The 24541-nt window shown below is 39.2% G+C and overlaps 1 protein-coding gene across 2 annotated transcripts in view; it reads left to right on the top strand.

The window, feature by feature from the left end:
• The window catches only part of ERP44 (endoplasmic reticulum protein 44), a 117783-nt gene that overhangs the window by 42823 nt on the left and 50419 nt on the right, over positions 1-24541 (top strand). For both annotated transcript variants that reach the window (XM_067569824.1, XM_067569825.1), the window contains exons 3-4: positions 4052-4091; positions 8937-9052. In XM_067569824.1, the coding sequence (XP_067425925.1) occupies positions 4052-4091; positions 8937-9052 (156 nt within the window). The remainder of the gene's footprint in view (positions 1-4051; positions 4092-8936; positions 9053-24541) is intronic.

Below are 24541 nucleotides of genomic sequence, written 5' to 3'. Positions count from 1 at the left end.
CACCACAGTGATTCACCCAATTGAAATACACAGGCAAACCAACAAAACAGTTACTGCTGTCTTATTGTGTTTGCTTTATGCAGTCAGATGTATATTCCTTGCCTGAAAATTCTACATCTAGAACAAAATAAATACCCAGTTTGCCTAGAGGTAAACTTTGCCTGTGCTTTGCCTGACTGAATTTCTCTGTACACTTCAAATAGGTAAAGGAAAGTGACTTTTTAATACTATAAATTAGAGCTGTAAAATAAAAAGGTTGTATGCTACTGCAGGATTATTTCATGCAGTAACTGTATGATTGTGAATTGGCCAGTCTAGTTTTAAATGTCTTAAGTGATAATCTGGCAATGGAAATGGTGGAATCCCTTTTCCAAGGACATTCGTCATTTTCCCCTAATATGCAGTTTAAATTGTCCTTTTCTTAGTTTCAACATATTACCTTTCACAATAAGTACTTCATACTTCTTTGTGCCACCTTCAATTCCTATGTTTTCTGTGAATGTTCTTTAGCCTCTTTAACAAACTCCTCACAGATAATTAGAGAAAATCTTAAATAAGGCCACTTTCCTCTGCAGTATCCCATAGACTTTTTGCTCAATTGAATATGAAGATAGCCGTAATGGAAAACAAGTGGTGTCACAGAAACAGAATCCAATTCTGATTGGAGCCTATTGAGAATGCTAATCTCATACACAGGCGTGCTTCAATGAACCAGGGTTCTGATTAAACCTATCCAGTACATTGCTGTCTCCTGTACATTTCACCCAATTGCATATGTTGGCAGAGTTCAAAGTCCCATTGTATATTCTCCATCCCTTGTGAATTTAGAGACTCAGATCCCCATTAATGAACCAGGCAGAACTACTCTTAGGTTAGATACCAGTAGGAGAAAATGCAGGGGACTCATTCCAGTCCCAGTTCTATCCAAGGAATAGGTATCATACACAGCATCCAATAGCTAGAACACATGGGGTCTTGGAGCAGTGTTAGATAGCAGATTTGTAGATAACAGATTTGTTCTACTTTTGGTAGTCAAAGTGTCTGATGTAGTTTACATAAACTAGGAAGAACATTATCATCTTACCCCAGAGAAAACTAACTTCTCCTGTCTTGAGTAAAGCAAAGTTTCCTATCTCGATGTGTACTGCCTGCCAAAGGGAGGATAAACAGCAAGACTTACATAGCAAAAATTGAATTAAGCAAAGTGAAACCTGCACCTAGAAATTCCCTCACCCCTTATAAATTATTTTGGTGGACTGATGATTGACCTCTTTGCCTCTAGAAACAGCAGTAAAGTGCACTGTGATCTCTCCATATGTCAGGATCCAGTATATGAAGTAGGCAGTATCGCTGCTATATGTCTTCCCACCTCTTCCACTACTCCAAAGGACAGTAGAAAGGATATGAAGGAGAAATCATAACTATTTCTTTCTGGCTGAAGAGGTTATGGCTTTTAGATCTGATTAATCTAGGATTGGACTTTCCATTGTCTGTCTCACAAAAGAGGTCTGCTGTTGCAAAAATCAGTCCTCTATCTGGGGCCAGGCAGGTTCAAAATGGAAGTGATTACCGCTATCTTGGATCCTAAAAAGCCAACAAATAGAACTTACTCTACTGACTTGTGCAAAGTCCATAGTTCAACTACTATGTTAAATAAATGAAACATAGCCTTGGGTTCCTTCAGGAGCGCCTTCTTGTGCATATATGAGTGTCTGAGCAAAACGATTAAGTCTCTGTAGTATAATGTTACCAGCACGTTCAAGAAAAGGAAGTTTTGTACAAATTCCAACAATAAGTACTTCCTTAGAGCAGCAATTCTCATTCCAGCCCTGCGAGGAACTGGGAAGGATGTGGAGGAGAAGAGGAGGCTAGGATTGATTGGGCAAGGAGATTGGAAATAGGAGGGAGGAGCAGGAGGTTGGGAGCAGAGATTGGGAGCCAGGCACAGATAGGCTCACAGAGATAAGATGAGGAGCTGGGAGGGGGACCTGGCTGGCCAAGGGGGACTTGGACTGGGAGTATGTGTGTGGTGTGGAGAGAGACAGTGGGAGCTGGGGAGAGGACACCAGAAGTGGGAGTGTGTGTGTTTGGGGGAGATACTGCAAGTGGGGAGGGGAGACTGGTATTCGGGAGTCTAGGACTGTCTGGATAAGAAGACTGGGATGAGGAGCCATTGGTGGGAAGAGACAGAACTGGGCCAGCGACAGACTGGAGGGGACAGGATAGAAGAGGTAACACTTGTGGGGAACAGACAGAATAATCTGTGCCCACTAGAGCACACTCCCTGCAGAGCCTGAAATGGAGATTCCTGAATCTCAGGTATATGTGAAACCTGCTGGCAAAGTATTTAAACCCCCTCTAGTGTTGATCCACACAGAGGATGACAACTTGCTATTGCTGTCATTTATTCCAGTAGCTTCAATAGCAGAGGTCTGTGTGGTGGGTCAAAAGGCACTAACCCTGCTGATGAACCATATGAATGTCAGTATGATGCCACATGATGGACTTTGTTTTTCTTTAGTTTATTTTTTAAAAACCTAGAAGATTACACACATAGCTATTTTGAAAGAACATGTAGGTTTTAAAGCTAAGTGCTTAGGAAATTCCAGAATAAAGATTACCTGTGCAATTTTAATTCAGCTCCCTTGAGCCATATGCATTATGATAGTCTTTAATTAAATTAATATATTTTTTACACAGCACCCTACCTTCTTCATTGCACAGAATGGATCATATGCTGGAAATGAATCAGGTTTATGTAATGAGGCTTTTGTCTGTAGAACCCCTGCATCATTTTTATACCTTCCAACTTCTGCATGCTGAATGAGAATGGGGTTGCAGGAAGAGAAAGGAAGGTAACTTGGTTAAGGCAGTTGAATGCTGCCCTGCACAATTGGATTCTGTCCCTGCCTTAACCACAGAGTTCCTATGTGATGCTGGAGAAATCACTTAAACCACACGTTTCACGGGATCACTAATCATGTGTTCCTCTTTTCTGTGTGCCTGACTTGAGGCACTGGGGTCTGATTTGCAGAAGAGATGAGCACACTCAGCTGCAACTGAAGCAAGTGGGAGCTGTGTTTTGGACAATATAAAGTTCCATATAATGCAAAATACCATGAAAAATCAGATCCTAGGCATCTCAAACTGGGCACCCAAAATTAATGGTTACTTTTGACCTTAATCTGTCTCTGCCCCTATCCTGTCTGTAAAGTGGGGATATCACCCCTTCACTTCACAGGGGAGTTAGATACTATAGTTACAAGCACAACAGAAAAACTAAATTAGGAAATTAATCATACTGACGTCAGAGCAGGATTTGAATATTGTGAAGTAAACAGAGAACAATGAGGAGAAAATAAAATATTGAATGGCTGCTCACTAAGAGAGCATCATCCATCCTGTGCACTGAATGAGGCAGGGGGCTTGTGGAAAAAAGGTAAATGTTCATGTAATTAAAGACTGTATCATAATGCACACACAGAATGGGACCAAATTAAGATGTCACAGGCAACCTTAATTCTGGCATTTCCTAAACTTTTTGAGTGCTCAACTTTGCTGTCTAAGTGTTGAATGTTCGTGTGTGTGTGTGTGTGTGTGTGTGTGTGTGTGTGTGTGTGTGTGTGTGTGTGTGTGTGTGTGTGTAATTTAACATCCCTCATATGTACTATATCCTCTGGTTTGGAGCAACCTGATAGTAGTTTCAGAAACCTCTCTCTCTCTTTCACAGATGCCAAATGTCATTTATTTGTTGTTTATTTTTTGTATCATAACGCAAAGAACTTCACTCTTATTGTAGCTTGTTGACGTTGTAAATACACTTGACGTAATAGCACCCCTTCCCTTTCTCTTTCTTCCTATACAGACTGTACCCATTTATAGCAATATTTCAGTTTACTCATCCTACTCACTAAATTTGTAACTAGTAGACTGTAATCTCGAAACACTTGTTCTTGTGTTTATACATACTCTGACCCAGGTAGTCTCTGATTTAAGTGCTGTAACAAATGTTTGCATCACATGACATTGTTTTGTGTTTTTTTTTTTCCAGACAATGCAGATGTTGCTTTAGTTAATTTTTATGCTGATTGGTAAGTGTCAAAAGCTTTTCTATATCATGTTAAAAATCTCTGCATGTTGGAAATTGTCCTGTTTATATCGTAACAAGTCTTACCATTCCAATCAAAGATGCAATACTTGTCATTTTTCAAACCAGTTCTAATTGATTTTCATATAAAAATATTTGACGTGTACAGTATAGTCTCTTCATCATGCTATCTGCCAGGAAAAAAACTTAGTCTAATGATAATAAATGGTAGTAAGTACTTAATCAGTATTGCCATAACTTCTGCATAAAGTTGTTCTGCAAGGGGGAACATCCTCTTAATTTTTTAAGCTCTTTTCTAATGAATGATGGTCTGAAAGATTTTATTTCTCTTTCTCACCCTCTTCCTCCCAACAAAAACAAGGCAGGGGAGCGTTGCATTAGAAAATGAAGTCTTGTCTACTCTGGAAGATTATCAGAGTAGAAAATTAGTGAGAATATGACATCACATGACTGAAATTTAAACAGTTGAGAAGGGATGGCATTTTTGGTCAGATTGGTTAAAACTTTGTGAAACACTTATTTAAAGTGAATCTATTTGGTATTTTTCCAATTGACTAATTGCAAGAAAATTTAGTTTTTGATAGAGCTCTCTTAAATACTGCATGCTGATTTTTTTTTTAAATCTCTTTAAACAATAAAATTAAAAGGGGTTTTCTGCTGCATTCTTGATACTTGTGAAGAGTTTTTCAGCAATCGAGAAATTGACACTATTCAGGGAAAATAGTGAAACCAACAACTTAGAGTCGGTACATTGTTTTCTGAAATTTTCTGAGACCAGCTGTCTCTTTAGCTCCAGTGATTAATATTTATTTAAGGAAGAAGATATCTGTGTTAAACTCGAAACATCCTTGCTCCTTTAGTTAAGGTTTAAGATCTACCAATATGTATCCTGAGAAAGCAGTGGTCTTCCAGGAAGATTAGACTTGACATTCCTAAGGTAAAAACCAAGCAGAAGAGACAAAATAGCCAAGTTTCTGCATTCCTCCACATATATTTCAGAAGAAAGCAAAAGCAGTGCAAAGGAGTTTTTTAAAAATCCTTTTCAGATTTTACTTACTGATAATTCATTCAAGTGTTCTCAAGTGATTAAAATTGTATTTGAAATTGATCTGAAAATATAAGCTCCCATCTTTTCTCTCTCTATATATATATGTTGTCAATAAAGATAAAATACTTCATCTCTCTTCAGGACTTGTTCAATTTCTGTGTTTAGACTAGTTTAAATCAATTTAAAAAATCAATTTAGTTAAACCAGTAGAAACACCTATGTCTATCCTACAGAGCCTATATGGTGGCATAGCTATTTCAGCATGGTCCCCTAATATTGGCACAGCCTCCAGTGACAAGGAACTTTTTCTGTCTGAGTCAGAGCACCACCTCGCTGAAGAACATGAGCTCATAGACTTTAAGATCGGAAGGGACCATTGTGATCATCTAGTCTGACCTGCACATTGCAGGCCACAGAACCTCACCCGCTCCTGAAATAGACCCCTAACCTCTGGCTAAGTTACTGAAGTCCTCAAATCATGGTTTAAAGACTCCAAGTTACAGAGAATTCACCATTTACCCTAGTTTAAATCTACAAGTGACCTGTGCTGCAGAGGAAGGCAATAAACCCCTGGGGTCTCTGCCAATCTGACCCCAGAGAAAATTCCTTTCTAACCTCAAACATGGCGATCAATTAGACTCTGAGCATGTGTTCAAGACCCACCAAGCAGATACCTGGGAAATAATTCTCTGCAGTAACTCAGAGCTCTCCTGTCTAGTGTCCTGTCTCCAGCAGTTGGGGATTTTTGTTACTGGCAGTTGCTGATGGGCAACAGGCCATCATAGGCAGTCCCATCATACCATCATCCCCTCCATAAATTTATCAAGCTCTGTATTGAAGTCAGCTAGGTTTTTTGCCCCACTGCTCCCCTTGGAAGGCTGTTCCTGTTCTTCACTCCTCTGATGGTTAGAAACCTTCCTCTAATTTCAAGCCTAAACTTGTTGATGACCAGTTTACATCCATTTGTTCTTGTGTTCACATTGGTGCTTAACTTAAATAACTCCTGGTATTTACCCCTCTGATGTACTTAGAGAGAGCAATCATATCTCCCCATAGCCTTCTTTTGGTTAGGCTAAATAAGCCAAGCTCTTTGAGCCTCCTCTCATGGGACAGGTTTTCCATTCCTCGGGTCATCGTAGTAGCCCTTCTCTGCACTTGTTCCAGTTTGACAGAGGCCCTCTTCCATTGACATAGTTGCATCTACACTGGAGCATTTTTGGCATAACTGTGTTGTTCAGGGATATGGCTTTTTCACACTTTTGACCAACGTAACTATGTCAACATAACTTAAGTGTAGACCAAGCCTCATATCAGTTAAACACTTGTTATACTGGTTTAGCACGTGCTTGTAAATTTGCTGCCACAAACTAAACCAATATAAGCTGCATTTATACCTATGATGGTGTTCACACAGAGACTTGCACTGGCTTAAATAAATTGATTAAAAATTTCACCTTTTGTTAAATAGATGTAACTTTGTATGTAGACCAGGACTTAGTTCTATATTGAATAAAAATATTATACTATGTTATAGGGGTTTGGTCTCTCTTTGATTGGTACAGCTGTTGAACCAGGGTAGTAGGCAACCAAGTTGTCCCAATAATAATGCTGTCTATTTTCAAAGCACTGTGCAAATATCAACTAATTAATTAATCTACAAAACCCTCCTGTGAGGTACTTTAATATCCTTATTTTACAAATAGATAAAGTGAGATAAATTAAGTGACTCCCATTGACTATTATCCAAATCTATAATATAATATAAGAGCCCTTTCCCCAGTGCTACAGAATTCCTGTCTTGGCATAGAATGGTAGTCCTGAATCCAAGGGTTTGTCTACACTTGAAAGTTGTAAATTAAAGTGTAGTATCTGTTCCTAGGTAACTCCGTGTGGATATTCAGGTGTAATTCCATGTGTAGACAAGCCCTAAGGGAGGGTGTAACACAAACTTGCGTTAAAAAGCTGGCAGTGAGGAATGTAGAAAAATCACACCCCTAACCAACATAGCTATACCTGCAAAAAACCCTAGCACAGAAACAATTATACCAACACAAAAGTCCTTTTGCTGGTATAGTTTATTCCATTCAGAGCACTGGTTTAAGAAGCTATAGTAGCAAAAGAATCTTTCCAGGAAAGCTGCATCTCCACTGGGGCGTGGAGTTGCCAGTATAGCAATTTACATATCATTACTGGCAAACCCTTTTAAGTGTAGACAGGGCCTCAATCTGTTTTATTTTTGGTGTTAGTTTGCAAGTAGACAAACCCTTAAGATTTCATTTTAAAATAAGTGTTTCTAATCCTAAGAGTCGTAAATATGTGAACAGCACAAACCAATGAACTGTTGCTGTAAACAATAGCTCTAGGAGGTTGAACTGCCTTGTTCATCTGAATGTGATGTTAACTCTGAAAAATATGATATTCACTTAAGGTTAACATTTCAGTATTTCACATTTTATTGTTTTAATAGAAATGTTCACTAATGTACTAATCTGAAACAAGTTCCTCAGTTTTCGTATCCAGCTGCCTCTGGGAGCTTCTACAATGCAGATATACTTCTTCAATACAAAATTCTGCAGCATGACGAAAACAGAAAAGGTGGAGACAGTAGAAGATAAACTAAATTTAGGGTCAAAATAAGTAATGAGTTTATTGTAGTTACTGTGGTGATCATTTTAATCTTTAATATAATGAAAACATCCTCCAAAGAGCCAAGGCTTTTAGAGCCTCTTTCCATCACATCCATCCCTTTTTCCCGAAGCAGGAGGGAGGCTCTCTACCTGAGACGTCACTTGAAAATCTGACATCGTTGCAAGAAGGGAACCATGGGATTCCCTATCTGTGTGCATGTTACCATGCCATTATCTTCAGTTTGAGAGTTTAAATTCAGCCATCTAAGACGATAGGTATAATGAACAATACTATTTTCCTGAGAATATGATGGCACTGTTTTATATGAGCGTGACCATTTTAGCTGCAGAATACTTGAGTCATGACCAACCCAAATAACCTTTTTGTTAATTCTACTTGGGGTAATACAATATATGAGAAGGAATCTTTGACTTTCTGAATAGAATTTACTTTCTGTTGACTTAAATAGATTGACAGTGTTCTTTAAACTGGATAAAAGAGCTTGGCATCTCTCAAATTTTTATCCATTTAGTGTTTGTTTGTCAGCTGAAGTTTACAGCTGTCTTTTGTGAATGGTGTCATTCAGTCATTTGCTGGAATAATCACAAGTACATATTCCATTTACTAACATTTAATGTTTGGAGTTTTTCCTCCTTGTCTAGGTGGAAATGTTACTGTGACTTCCATGCGACTTACCGAGTCCCACACAAATACATACTTTCATTTGGCACAAAGCCACCATATGCACATGCTAAAATACAGGAGAGCTCCTCTTTTATGAGCTTTAAATGGGAATTAAGGAATTCATAAAATTGAAAAGATAATAAAATTGAACATCTCAGAATTACAGCAGGAACAATGCATAAATTGCAATACAGTGCACTACATCACTTTCTTGTGCTTTCAACTACTGCAAAGCAATTTCTAGTGCTTTGAAGACACTGGAAAGTGAAGGGATGTCAACTTGTTCTTTGACATCACTTTTGTTATGTGATATTTTTTTTCCCACCAGGAAAAATGGTTTGTATAACTGTTCATTCAGAAGATTGGTGTTCATAAAATTGAGGAGAATCACAATTTCTCACTGATTCACCAGTAAGAATAAAATATTTGAAAGTTATTAATGTATTTGCTGTCTTTGACTGCCAACAGGTGTCGCTTCAGCCAGATGCTGCATCCTATCTTTGAGGAAGCTTCCAATGTCATTAAGGAAGAATATCCAGATAAGAATCAAGTCGTGTTTGCCAGAGTAGACTGTGATCAGCACTGTAAGTAACTCAAAGTAAATCCTGATTTAACTCTGTTGTTTTATTTTAAAATGTCTATTAAGGAAAGGGGTTTTTGGAACATCTTGCAGATAAATAAAGCCTACTTATTTTCCAATCTGATGTATTGGCAAAACTATTAAAGAGCAGTTAGGGTGTAGTGAGGCCACCATTGTAACTTAGATAGCCCTGGGTAAGCTGATTGAACAAAAGCAACCTGTTCCTGTGCAGCCAAGAATTCCTATCATGATACATTCCCACCACCCCACCTATGCAGGGGCTTGGGGTGGGGCTGTGTAAACTGTTCTGCACAAAATCTATGAGCCCTAGCAGAATAGAGTCCCTCCCTTTTTAATCGTGAAAAATGGCTCCACTGTTGGTGTTGCCATCAACAAGTGGTTGTCTTGTTTTTGAAAATAAGGAAAGATGAGATGGTTTTATTCCAATAGTAAATAGCAAACCAGGAAGCTGAATTAAAAGCAGTAATGGGTGAAATGTAAGGAATGTCTGTTGTTCTAGTGAAAGACAAATGGGCAACCATGGAATTCTGTTTCTTTTGTATTGCAAAATAACAGCCATTTTTTCTGTGCAATATTCTGCTGCCTCTTGGAGGATCAGCAATTTAGGGTTTGGCCTTGTTGGAGACCACAAAAAGATTTAAATGACTTCTGGATGGAAGTTTTGCCTCACAGGGTGTCAGAATCTTTGTGATGTCCTCAACTTTAAAAGATCTGTGACACTCTATTTCCCTAATGGACAGCTTTGAAGTATTCAGCTGGCTTCATGCATCAGGGTGTAGGGGATCTGTTGCAGCACTGCAGTAAAAGTCAGAGCATAGACCATTCTTGATGGACAAATTAAATTAGGCATGCAATAGCTGAAATCTCTCATTTCTCTGAGCAGCCACCCTCCTGTGATTTTTTTTTTTTTTTTTAATTAATTAATTCCTGTGCAGAATTTGCTACAGCTGCCTGTAGCATTTCCAGGACAGCAGCAGAATGTAATTCTCCAGCGTATTTCATGGAGTATGTCTTTATCTTGGCTAATTTGTTACTTCAAATAATCACACCACTGCTGATTCAGGAAGAACATTTTCCTGCTAAACTTATGCTAGCTGAAAAAGTCTTTCTAAAATCCTAGAACTTAGAGAATGAAGAATGTATTTTAGGTTTTCACCCCATGCCCTGTTGACAGATGGTCCTCTCTTGCCATCTCCGTTCACACTTGCCTCTGTCTCTGTCCTACCATTCTCATTGCTCTCTTCTGGCATTTCCCCATAAAACACTAAATATCATTCTACATTGTGTTATAGTGCATGCCTGGCAGTCATAAGTAAGAGTAGAATACAAAGTGTTGAGATTTATTATCAGTACTAGTCTCTGGAAAACAAAATTTACAGGTAAAATTCATTTAGTAATTCCCTTGAAGCGGTGTATGGTTTAAAAAAAATACCTGACAGACACACAGTCTGTTCTGGAATTTTCCTAAAGGCTTATTCTCTCTCTCTGCATTATATTTCTATTCTGCTAAATGTTTAAGTGTAAGCTCAGTCATTTGATTAACCTGTTTATCAGAAACTTGTTTACTTCATTGTGCTTGCTTCCAGTGGCATAGCTATGGGTGGGCGTTTGAAAGCATTTTAAAAGCAGGCCCACCCAATCAGATTTTAAGCAATTTATCCCGCATTTTTATCAGCCTCTGTTTTGCTTGTGACACAAAGCTTGTGCACACCCATGTCAACCACAGGCCCTGCCAAAAAATCAGTTCTGGCTATGGCTCTGCTTGCTTCATATCAGAGTAACAGTGGCTCATTGTCACTTTGAAAAGTTACATTAATATTATCTCAGAAAATGTTTCTGAACTAGTCACACCAACTTATTTATAAAAGTAAATCGATTTTTTTCTTTTTGAATTAATATTCTGATTACTGAGCAAAGAAGATCCTAAAACTCACTAAACTTTGGAACATTATTAAACAATCTGGCTGGCAGATTTTGGTTTGTGTTTTGTTTTTGGGTTGTTTTGTTTTGTTTTGTTTTTTGTTATATAGCTTTATAGGATTTTGGATGTTACATTTATTTTCAACATATGGAAAACTCTGAAGGCTGAAGCTCATCCTGCCTATAGCTAAGGTTACAGTAACACTTCATATAAGCCTCTACTTAAATGCATTTTAAATGTTAGGACTGAAATTTTTCTGTGCTTATACTCTTTGCCTCAAGTTGAAACTTTAAAAAAGTTTTAACAGAAATTGTTGAGCCATTTTCAAGAACAATATTGAGTAAAAGTAGATAAGTTTTATTAACTTTTCAACTGCTTTTTGAACGTTTGCATCTCCATATTTTGAAGTAGAGGCTTGAAATTTAACAAGAAAATATAGTTTAGGGGTTAAAAGTGCCTTTTGCTGTCCCGAAAAAATGTACCCAGTTTTAGCAGAGTTGTAAGCCTCTGAAAGTTGCCATTTGCACACATTCAGTAGACCTTGTTTGAGGCTTGTTGCTTAATTTCTGAACATGCTAACTACATTAAGCATTCTTCTAGCCTCTACTGAGCCTGCTGCATGGTAGACACGGGGCTACGGGGAGCTCTGTGGTGATGGTCCCACAGCAGCAGTGCTGTCCTTTTAGGCCTAAGAGAGGTTGGACTGGGTTTGGAGCTAGGAGGATTTTATGAGTTTGTGTCAGCTCTCCCAAAGGCTAGTGTTAGTTCCATGCTCTTCCAAGCATATTATTGAGCCACGGTCTAATGCCCCTCGTTTAGGAGGTGCACAGATCATTTCTCACCCTTTTACAGATTGTGCAAGATCACCTCTGGCAGAGCTAGAAATAGAACCCTGATCTCTAACATGGCGGACCTAAGCAGTGCTTGAATGGGGAGGGCTTACTTCTTTTAGGAGCTACCTCATTGCTGTCTTATGGCCCCCCCTACTGTTTAAATTTAAGCAAGCCACTTGACATTCAGGGCCCCACTACTTTTGAGTACTAGACCTAAGTCTCATCCACTAAGCAGCACTGCTTTTCCAAATGACTGTGGCAAATTTATGTCTGTCTGTGCTGTCTGTAGTCTTAAGAGCACACTGAGCTCCAGAATCAGGAGTGAAGCCCAGAGTTCCTGATTTCCAAGATTCCTCTGCTGTCTAGTAAATAGTTGTATAAGTCACTGGCAAAGTGTGCCTTGTGTGAGGAACTTCAATTCTGGCATTTTCTAACACTTGAGTGCTTTATTTGGCAACCTTTTACTAGCTTAAAATTATGTCATTAGTATGTATGTAATAGTGTATTTAATGTGTATTATTGTATTAAAGGAATTACTCCAATACCCAACTAAACATTTTATGAGCTAAAACACTGTGGCAGCCATAATATAACTTTCTTACTATTATAGGTTTGTTTTTCTACCCTAATGGTTATCTTTGTTGTGTGTATTTTTAATATATAACCTCTCTAGTATAAGAAGTCATAGGCCAGTACTGTATATTTTTGATTAGATGAACTGTTTCTGTTTATATATTTGTATTGCATGATTTTAGAATCTGTAGCACTGTTAGTACAGGAATATTGTTGTAGAATTGTATAAATTGTTTGCATTGCAAATTACCTGTTTCCTTTTGAAATCAAATCTCTCTAGGGAGCCTACATAGCTGCTCTGAGACCACTCTAAACATCATTCAGTAGGGTCAACCTGGCAGAGATACCTTTCATTTGATGCACTGTTATTTAGGCACACTGCAGTCCTAGCATCTCAGACCAGCCTCTGAGGCAAAGCAAATTAAAGAGAATTATTGATGTTCTGCAAAATGTTTGATGTTTGATGACAAAACCGTCATTCTGTCTGACCTCACAGCCAATATAAGGATGTTCTGCTGGAGACTGATATTTATAGTCCTGATGTGATTAAAAACAAATTCTAAACTTTTTAATGCGGTATTAAAACTTTGTATATATTACATTTAAAACCAATTCATGCGTAGTGTAAAAATATTAAGTTAGAAAAGACTGAACATACACATTTTTTCAAGATTACACTAAAGACTAATTCCCATTTAGTGCCTAAACTGGTACTCTGACCTCAGTTACCAAAATCACCACCTTAACAATCTTATAAATAGCCAGTGTCCCCTGTTTCCCTGCAGCTGAATTCTCCCAGTTTCTAGCTGCCATCTGCTTGGAAATTCAGGTAATGTTCACCTTTAAATTTGACCACCTGTCTTCTAATTTAATACTTAGAAAATGTCATGTTGGTCATGAACTATCTATGGGTTCATCAAAACTCGGTGGATATTGATTTTTTTTAAAACTTTTTTGCTGGGCAGCCATACAGTAATAAAGCCATGTTGCTGTTTTTCATGATGATGAATATTTACATCATGTTGTCCATCCTGTATATTCTGTTGTTGCAAGTGGATGGGTATTGCAATATATAAACATTCAGAGGATGTCAATTTTAATCTAATGAAAGTTAGGAAGATGCCTTCCAGAAGTGATTGCTGCTGGAATTCTTGCACCTTCCTCTGAAGCATTTTGTACTTGCCATTGTCAAAGAGAAGGTACTGGTGGTAGATGGATCTCTGTGATAGTTCCCTGGTTACGGTGTGTTAAATATTTGTCTTCAAGTAGATACTTAGTTTTTGCCATTAGTGTGGTTTGCTTTGTAAGTGAAAATAAGGATCACATGATGGTCTGACATAGGGTTGAATCAGCACAAGTTTTCTATCTTCCACTTGCAATTTGGATTTTTAATTTTTTCTCAAGCTAACAGAAAATGGAAAGAATGTAAGTGGAATCAATTCAGTCAGAGAGCAAAATAGAAAGAGAAGAAGGAAAGCAATAGCATGTGTCTCAGATATGGAAATGCTACAGAGGCAAACTGGAGTCTCTTTTACTAATGTCTCTAGTAAATAAGTTTAAAGTCCTTCTGCCACTGGAACTCCTGCTTGCTTGCTCATAGCAAGTCTGGATTTAAAGTTAACGCTATTCAGATAATATCTGTATAGCGCTCTCCCCCCTTTTTCAATGTTTTGAACCAGAATTTCTGAAAGAGTTTAGTTCTGTCACAATGGTATCAGTTTTTTAAACATCCATTCTACATAATCTGGCTTCACCAGGCAATACAATGAGGTTTCAGGAAACAAATTAAATGGATAATGCTCTGACTCAGATTAAATTTGGGATCCCCCTTGGGTATGAGCTTGGGGTGAGGATAAAAAGCACCACCTTTATTTTAAAAAAGCTAAATTAAAACCTGGTTCTGGGTGCCTGAACATATCTCACCCTTCCTGCCAGACATGTCAACAAGGAAGGCAGCAGCAACCTATGGAGAAGGTGAATGAACATCCATCTTGCAAGTGATTCATATGGTATGTCCATGATCCTTGCTAGTACCACGTCCCTTATTTATAGTAATTTTAACTGGCAAGTATGGTGGAATATCACTTTGAGGAAATACTTCATAAAAGGATGAGTGAAATGACTCTTGTATAGAAGAGCAGCAGGCAGTAATGGCTGATGGGTGAACATTAACTATGGGAAAAATAGGATTCTTCTTCAAGTAGATCCAGTCATGTCTTCTACTTAGACGTGTATGCGTCCAACGCACCAGAGCCAGACTTTATCTAATAGTACCTGTAGGGGCAGTGCTCATGATCTGCAGTCATTACCCTACCTCTGGCCATATAAGGGTGGCGCTGCCCCCATCCTCTCAGTTCCTCTTCACTGCCCATGCCTAGAGTCGGAGGTCTGTGTGCTATTTTCACCTTGTGCTTTTCTGTCTCCGTTCTGGGATATTTTTCTTGTATATTGTAGTTATAATATCTTGGGTTAAGTTTAGTGTTAGAATAGCTGGCTGCCGTATGTCATGCCCTTACTAAGGTTCAAGCATTGTATGTCATGTTTGGGAGTCATCGGGCCATCCTCAACAGTGATCCTGACACAAGGTGCTGCTTGTATCTCAGTGAAGGATACATCAAAGAGCAGTGTTCAATCTGCAAGTTGTTCACAAATAGGACTCAGGTGGTGAATGACTTGTAGCTGAAATAGCACCTGCTGGAGCAAGCCATAAGGCCTGCTTTGTTACCAAGTCTCTCGTCTGATTGGAGCTCACCTTCAGAGCCAGCAAGTGATGCTGCTCTGCTCTTGGGCCTCCAGTATTTTCCCAAAGCAGAAGAGGGGTCATTCTCCCTCCTCCGGTACGGCAAGGAATAGGTCCCATAAAACAAATCAGGACCATTCCAGGGTTCTGGGAGACTCCAAATTGTCACCCCTTGGATACATTGGGCTGACTTCCTCCTCCGATCCTGGACTCCTCACAGTGGTGGATGGTTGATGTTTTCAAACCCCATGGCAATGAAGTTCTTGAAAGGCGTCACTCATCTCCATCTGCTGGTTAAAGAGCCAATTCCTTTGTGGGATCTTAATACGGTTTTAGTGACTCTTATGGGACCTCCATTCAGCTTCGGACAACTTCTTTCTCCCTTCTGTGTCAGAAAACTACCTTCCTTGTTGCAATAACATTTGCAAGGAGAGTGGGTGAGTTGTAGGCTTTGATGGTGGAGCCCCCTTACATGCATGTGGCCGAACCGTAAGTTTTTTATCCAGCGTGGTTTCCCAGTTGCACCTGAACCAATCAATATATTTATCTGTGTTCTTCCATAAGCCTCATTCAACCCCAGAGGAACAACATCTTCACACATTGGATGTCAGGTGATGTTTAGCTTTTTATCTACATGGGACCAAACCTTTCCGCTCCTCATCTCGCTTGTTTGTTTCATGTGCAGTCCAAATGAAGGGTCAAGTGGTCTCTTCACAGATGATCTCCAGGATGCATACCAAGTAGCCCCAGCTACACCATCTCAAAGGGGTCAAGCCCATTCCACGAGAGCCCAAGCAATGTCAATAGCATTTCTAAGTGACATTCCTATATTGGACATTTGCAGGGCTGCCACTTGGTCCTCTGTGCATACTTTTGCAACCCACTATGTCATTACTGCTCCAGATCAGATACAAAGTTTGGAGAGGCAATCCTGCAGTCCTTGTTTATATAGACTTCAAACCTCACCTCTTAAAAGTACTGCTTGTGAGTCACCTAACTAGAATACACAGTTGCATCTACTTGAAGAACAACAGTTACATGTAAGTAACTGTTTTTTCTTCTTCTTCGAAATGTAATGCAAACCTGTATTTCGTAACCCACCCACTGTTCCCTCTGCATTGGAGTCTGTACTTCTGACATTCACTGTGAAGGAACTGAAGTGGTCACTAAGTCTTTGGGGAAGAGGAAGAATACAGGTGTGCACCTCCTATGTCACTGTCTATGAAATATGTGGTAGTTTGGGTCTCTGCTAGCTCTTGAACAGATATGTGAGCAATATAATCTTTCTTTTTTGTGGGGGACAAAAGTCTCTGGAGGACCCCACCAGGAAAAATGGGAATTTACCATTGACTCCTTTAGAAACTATTTTGGTTCATCTTGACTTCTGCAACTATAATCTTCCAGAAAATTCTCCATGCCAGCTGTGAGAAGAGCTGACGGAAATGCTTTGTTCTGAATGCATCAATGCATACAGACACTGCCTTCCAACAGAGGAAAGGCACTAAGACATTGCAGCCGAGTTGTCCATCAGGATTTGAATGCTTTACCTGGGAGCCAGGTTTATGGTGTCTAAATATTTTTTTTATTGGGAATCTGACTTTTCCGTTTTGTAAGGGACCATTAAGTGCAAAATGACACCCTCGTCCCTTCTCAGCAGAATGCTTCTGTTACTTCCATGAGAGATGGGAAGGACTGAGTAAAGGGTATTTCCCTAGAACATTGTAGTAGGAGGCCACTTCGTTAGTGTGTCCTAGGGTGATTGAAGAAAACTGTGCGCCATTATGTAGTAATGTGAATTTGGCCACTGCAGAAGGTGGCTCATCCGTAATTTCACAAAGGGGTTAAATTAAACATTTTTTTTAAATTTAAAAACATTTAGAATCTGTTAGACCTAAGATGCTTAGGAAATATCTGAGCAAATATATTGGCTGAACTCCCTACCATGAAGGTATGTTACAAGTATGGTCCTGAGCAAGAATGGTTTCAGTCTTCCTTGAGTCGAAGATGGAGAAGACAAGTTTGTAAGTACGGCTATACATGTTGCTATAGGAAACAAAGAGAAACAGCCACCAATGCTAGACACTTAATAAAGAAGCGGACCATCTTGTGTTGGATATAGCTGCTGCTCAGCTTGTGTGTGAGGGGCTTTCTTAGAGATTGCCTTATTAAAATATGTAAGTGTGCATCTCAAAAGCCGTATGTTCCAAGCCAATCCTGCTGACTTGATTTGCCAACCATATGCCATATGGAGTTTGATACTTGTGATAACTTTATTCTGAAGATCCAAAACTGGGTAAAGCCTTTCCCTTTTTCCTCCCTGGTTTTCGGTTTAATAACAAGTAAAAATGTCTCCTTTTGGAGGACTTTGAAACCTGTTATTTGCTCTTTACTGCAACTTGGAGGCAACTTTTTTCCCTTCAGCAGTTTCTGAGGAGAAGAATCTATAGAAAAGATTGGGGAAAGATGTGAAGAAGAAACTGAATTGAATTTGAGAACATAACCTCTTCTGCAGTCTCTAAGATCTGTATTTGTGGAATTTCATTCTGCTAGAAAACAGGATGGGCAGTTTGCAAAAGAATGGAAAAGACTGAATTTGAGAAAAGTGCCATAACTGTTGATTTGCAGTACAAAAAGCAGGCAAAGGAATTGTGTGTCAATGGGAGCTTGTCTTTTATGTCGCTTTTATATCACTGATCCATACTAGAATGTGACTATTAGTACAACTGCTAATAGAAAGTTGAAGCGTTCCTTCTTATGAGGGCTGATTAGAGGTGTAAAATCTTCAATGTCGTATTGCAGCTTTTCTTAATTAAGGTCTATTAAGTGCTTTAAACCTACAAAGCACTATATAAGTGTAAATATTAAACTGCAAAGATCACTTTGCGTAGCTTGTGTAACTCCCGTTGACTGCTTTGCTTCTCTTCTGCGCGCCATCTTCACTGCACTGTGCCAATGGGAACCATGTTCCTATCGACTCAGCGCTACGCCACTTAAGGGGGTGGATTAATAGCGTCGACTTCTGGATCGATTGAGTAGGTTTTCACTGACCGCTCAATCGATACAGATAGGTTGATCTGACGGCGGTGACTTTGCCGCCGTCAGCATAGATGTACCCTGACAAATTCACAGCTTCAGAAGACAAATCCTTTACTCTTTTGTTGACCTCTCTTTGGAGACCTGATGCATTGCAAATACTTCCTAATGAGTTACAGGTGAAAAAGGTGGATGGATTGCACTTTCATGTTTTGGCTTCTTGATTAAACTCTTGTCTTCCCTTCAGGAGAAAGATATATATCTTGAAAGGACACTACTTCACAAGTGGAAATAATAGCATGATTTTACAAGCAGTAACTGGACCACATGCATGACAAAAATGCAACTTGAAGAGTAAGTCTTCTTTTCCATTTGGTTAACTGTGATAATATCTCTTTCCTCATGCCATTCTAAAATGCTGCAATCAAGAAACAAGTTCCTTTACATACAGGAGAGTTGCTGGCAGGGCATTCTCGAAGAGTGGTCCTTGACTTTGGAATTCACACACTTGGTTCAGCAGATGTCAGGCATGTTAACCTTAGAGGCATGCTGCAAAGCCATCTTTTTTTCCTCCAGGTTGGAGGGTGGCCTGAAGGCTGGAGAGGTTTTGATTTAGTTTATTCTCCATTATATTTGCTGCTGTGTAGTTGTGTATCAAGATGGGATGAGCAATCTTTTATATTCTTACTTGACTTGAACATATTTTAACTTGCATGATGGGTTCCTATAAGACTTACCAGTCTCTAAATACATAAATTATAACCGTGCTTTAAAAGGGCTAAGCAATGCTATCTCATAATATTCCATAACTGATGATGGATTTAGAAATGATTTGAGGCCTCAGCATAATGCATGGCTCAAATTATTGAACTGATTAGAAAATCTGTGTTCTTGTGAAGCTTTCAAAAATGGTTTTAATGATATTTTAGAAATGTGAGGTGATAGCCATTCATTAAATCATGAGCATAATTTGTCCATGTATAAAGTGTCGTTTGTCATTTTAAAGAAAATCTGAAGTGCTGGCTGGAATGTGAGGTTTTTTGTTTGTTTTTTCTCCATTGGTTACTTCTACCTGCATCAAGTGCCAGTATAGAATCTTCTCGATCGGAAAATGAGCAGTGAGAATGCCTGCGAATATTTTAAAATTTAATTTAGGATTTACTATAACAAATTTGATCTATGAATGAATTCAAACAATATAAAATGCAAATACATGCTGTATTTTCAATTTTATAAGGAGTATATTTTTGTAGTAGCTCTGCTTGTGTTGGCTCTGCCTGTATCAAATGCCAAGGTTTAATGAAACATTTAAGATGTACTCTATTTGACTTCTGAATAAGTGCAAACAATTTTTCATGTACTTGCATTTTATATTCTGTAAAAGATAGTTTTCAAATATATATTTGTGTAGTACAGTCTTCTGCATGTGTTAGCTTTCCCTTCATCAAATACCAGTATTGTTGGAATCTCAATGCAATTTATAAAGAGTGTAAGTTCTGACTTATGACTGAATTCAAATACTACTTCCTGAAAATATGCTTTAATTATAATTTTTATGTGAATTTAGTGCTCAACAAACATTCTGTGCTGACAATCCTGTGGACATGAATCTGCATCTGTCAGACATGCAGACACAGACAGTGGCATGGAGATACAGGCGTGCGTATGCCCCCATATTGTTTCAGCAGTGTGGCTCAATCTTGATTTGCAAGGACTACAACCTCTAGAGATAAGTTTTTCATCTGAAGCAAAAAGGAAGTTCTAATTATGGCAATGTGTTTTTGTAGACATCTTTTCATTGAGGGACTGGACTGTGACCACCAAAATGCCATCAGACAGTAATAGCCTTTGAACATTACACACCTACATTAGATTGAAACCAGTGACCTAGTTGTGAAAGGTTCTTTATCCTGCTATTAACCATATCAGGAGCCCTCTAGTCCACACTTCATCTATTTGCTGATAGACTGTTAAAAGTAATTTTTATTCTTTAAAAGAAATTGACTATTTATTACCTGCTAAAACTGAAAGCATTTAAAAATAATGTTTTACAGACTTCTTTGGGAAACTTGCTCTAAATCTGCACCTCCTCCTCCCCCACACTTAGCAGAATTAAGATAATAGAATATTCTAGCTCTAATTAGAAATGCAATGTTTGCTTTAATACAGTATCCGGGGATATTCAGGAAATGGTTTATTTCTGTTAAGTCTTCTGTGAGCTGGACCTTTTGCTAGGTAAATTTGGTGGGTTGAACCTATTACTGACAGGAATTTTAACATGTCCCTTCCCACCTGCCCTTCAGCGGGCAGTAGCACTGTGGCTAATAGCCTCACCAGTTACAGCCCAGTTTCAAATCTTCCACTTTAAAAGAAGGTAAAGAACATCATATTGGAGAAGTTCAAGTTCTCACTCTGACTTCACAGGTCTCTTCAGTTGCTAGTTTCAGTTAAGTACTTAGTACAAAGATGATACTGTTGTCCTTGTCTGACATTCTGCATTCAACTGGCAACATGAGTGATTCTGTTAGCTCTTTCAGTAGTGTTTAAAACCACTGATCATCGGGTTTTGCTGAGTTGCCTGTGGAGTTTTCTGGGAGTGGAGGCAATGGTCCATCATTGGATTTGTTGCTACCTCGGCAATTCCAAAAGCTGTTAATAAGTACCTTTTTGTACCTGAGAGCACTTGTGGATTAAATGCCATTAGGCTTAATCTGGTCTTCCCTTGCACACCCCATCAGTGTTGGGCTTGCTGCTGTGAGATATGTTTTGTCCTGCAGTTCCACCAATATGCAGATAACAACTAGATCAAAATCATCTTGTAAAATGACAAGACTGCATGTTTTGGTGCTCTTTTGAGCCTGACAGAGGTAGATATGTGACTGAGAGCAAACCATCTTTAGTCTCAATCCAGATGAGAAGGGTGACAATTCATCTGATGGGGCAAAGATGTAGAGATGGCTGAGTTTAGTATGCCTTTTTAGTGGTGTATTCGTTCTTTCAAGTATGATTCACAGCTTTGCTTATTTTGGATTCATTAGTTTTCCTGGATATCCAGGTACAGCTGTGGCAGCTTTTTTTTCTTCTTCCATCTATGCCTGATCCAGAGGCTGCGGTCCCCCTTTCTGCAGAGCTTGCCACCCTGACCAATGTCCTTTTAACCTTAGAGCACACTGCATTGATCCAGTTTTATGTGGATAGACCCTTGAAAAGTACTAAAACTTTGGCTAGTAGAAAATGCAGCAGCTGGTGTCTCGGGTGGAGTAAACACTTAGGAATTTATTACAGCATTGTTCCATCCTTTGCACTGCCTACTCATTGGCGTCTAGTGTACTTATGATCTCTAAAGAGTTAAGTGCTCTAGGACCCAGTGATCTGAGGGATTCTTTTTCTGATTACCACAGTTAGCTGAACTGCTCTTGCTCCCTTTATCTGGGGTAAAATAATTTCAAACTGTCGAAAGAGCTTTATTTGTGGAGACCACTTGTTCCTGGAACCTACTCATTCTGGAAGTCTCAAGATGACTTGCTTGCTTTAGATTGCAGTATAAGACATTTCTGTTAATCCAGCTGTTTAGTGGGCCCTTAAACTGATTTAATACAGGAATGAGTAGCACAGGAACCAAAATGATATGCAGGGAATCAGCCGAAGTTACTGTTTTTGATCTGGTTCTGGTTATTCCAGAGCTATCATTTCTGGTTATCGAGTAGTTCCTAGCAGTGAGTCCAAAAATATCTGATACTACTTTAGAAAAGAAGAAATAGGATCAGATTATATTCACAAAGAAAACCAAAGTAGTAATTATGAATTAAATATCCCAGCTAGAATAGAGAAAAGTCAGGCACAGTTACACCAGGGCTGATGAGCAGATCATCATGAATGAATAATTTTTTTAGAAGAGAAACTTGCAAAGTCTTTTGGTGGATTCTTAATTTATAAACTAGGAGATAAAACAAGTTTTGCATTTTTATAGATTGTTTCATCTGAGGATATGAGTCAGTTTACAAAGGTGGGTATTATTCCAATTTTATCAATGAGGAAACTGAACTGCAAAATGGTTAATTGTAATGCTATGGTCCTTCCTGAATGCCTTTCCGACACACTTTTGGGGAGTGGGAACAGTGTTCTGATACTTCTGCTCATTTTACCCGCCTCCCTGAGCATATAGTGAGGGGACCCAGTGCCAGTTCTTGCACCCAATTCCATACCAGGTGGACCCTTTCCCCCACTGGCTACAGAGTGTCCTCTGAACCAACAGGTGCTGGTGCCAGGCCCTTGAGGGAGGGCGACGCTCAGCGGTGGGTCAGTGCAAAGGGAGCTGGAGATGCTGCAGCTGGAACCGACCAGGGGAACTTGAGGACTGTAGCTGCCTGGAGCCTAGGGTGGAGATGAGCCAAGCAATATTGAGAGCTGGGCAGTGGGGCTGCCCAGATAGTGCAGCACCTCTGCTGAGCACAGGTGGGGGAGGCAGGGATGGAATAGGCTCTGCAGGGAGTCATCCCCTGGCCCTTCCCCAGTGCCTCAGCTGCCCCTATCTTCCTCCTGATTCCTCCCACTACCCCTCAGCTCCTTCTGCTTCCTTCAGCTTGCTCTTGAGGTCTCCAGTATCCCCCCCCAGTATGCACCTCATCGCAAAACCATTCAGGCATTCCAGTACTTCTTTGTTTAGGACTCAACACTAGTTAATTGCATCCCTATCAGTAGAGGAAATTTCTAGCAGTACTGGAAAGGTACTAAAAAGTTGCTAAGTTTTGTGGCTGTTTACTAAACAGTCTTGAAATTTCAAATAAATTAAAGTCCAACTTGCCTTCATAAGTAATTAATAAGTACAGACAAACTGACAAAATATTCAGAATAGTCACAAATTCCTTCATCAAGTGTCTGAATGATGAGTAAACTGCCACAGCAGGTAAAGCTCCAAAGAAACAAAAGCTTGATCTGTAATGAATTCCTAGGTCGTTCTTTAAGTTAAAAAATGAAGCTCTCCAGTACAATAGGTAATGATTTATTTTTTGTTGATGAGCTAACACAACTCATCATGAAGATTAAAGTGGTGATATCAATGTCATAAACTTGTGGGTAAAAGAAATATATTAATTACGCTAAGAATTATGGCCACCTGTGGTAAATGATGGATGTGAAACAGGTTCATCTACATTTATTTCTCTTCTATGATCAGAAAATTGGAAAGTCAGCAAAATAACAAAAACAAAACCCTCTTTTGGGCACTATTACATAATTACGAAATTGCAGCAATGATACCACATCAGTGATTAATAATCCTCGAAGTATTTTCTTCTCTCATCACTACTTTTGCTATATCTACTCAGCTGAGAGTTACCTCTACTCTCTCTCAAATCAAACTACAGAATTCTGGAAATGGATTTGATTGATTGCCTAAGTGATAGTTAACAGTTTAAAATCATTATTGAAATGTCTATGTAAGAAAAACTAGACTACCATCCGTCAGCTTAGCATCTGGTATTCTCTATTTGGGGGATGGACTACATCCTGCCACTTAAGGGGAATGGATCCTATGACCTGTGTGTCTGTCTAGAACTATTAGGATCCTAAAAATTTCAAAGGCTGTTTCTGCTAATGATGACAATGTATATTTATTATGCAAGCAGTGGAAAACAGTATCTCTTTGAACACCGATCCCATCAATGAAAAGAACATCTATAAATGGAACAGGCAACAGTTTACCTCCAACAAGATAAATTTATTTGAGGGGAAATACTCCTTGTGTCCTATTATGGGAACTGCTAAGGCTCCCATACCCACCAGTACTGAGATCATGGCACCAGTTCAGAAAACCATGCTAAGTACTGAGGAGCTGTCTAGTAAACCACTTAAAGCAGACCCAGAATCTGTGCCTTCAAAATACAAGGACTACAAAGCCAAGTTGAAATTATTGTCAGTTCCACATTCAGTAGCCATCTGTGAAGGACACACTGATCACACGTCTATACAGTCTCCCATACCACCTGGCATATTGACTCCTGAGGTTCCCTATGCAGAGTCCCCAGTACTGGCCAGTTTCCTATCCCATGTGGACCTTCAGTTCCTGAATTTCTATTACTAAGGGACACTGAAAGTCATTCGCTGCCGGTAACATCTCACCTCCTGGAGCCTACTTACAGTGTGCTACCATCTTTGGTGGTATCTTGCTGTCCGGTACTGACACAATTATCAGCACCTCACAAATTCTTTGAGGATACAGAGACAATTCCCTGCCAGTACCTATATGATGTTCTCCAGTACCATCACACCAATACTATCGACCTCCGGTACTAATGCAATTACAGAACCTCTCTTGGGGTCCATTACCGACACCATTTGCCCCTCTAATAAACATGGGGTGGCTCATTTGAT

This window comes from Emydura macquarii, unplaced genomic scaffold, assembly GCF_026122565.2.
Source record: "Emydura macquarii macquarii isolate MOO-44397 ecotype Brisbane River unplaced genomic scaffold, CSIRO-AGI_Emac_v2 contig_2948, whole genome shotgun sequence".
Classification (NCBI taxonomy): Eukaryota; Metazoa; Chordata; order Testudines; family Chelidae; genus Emydura; species Emydura macquarii.
The sequence above is the reverse complement of the archived record's forward strand: the minus strand, read 5'-3'. Positions and strand labels throughout refer to the sequence as shown.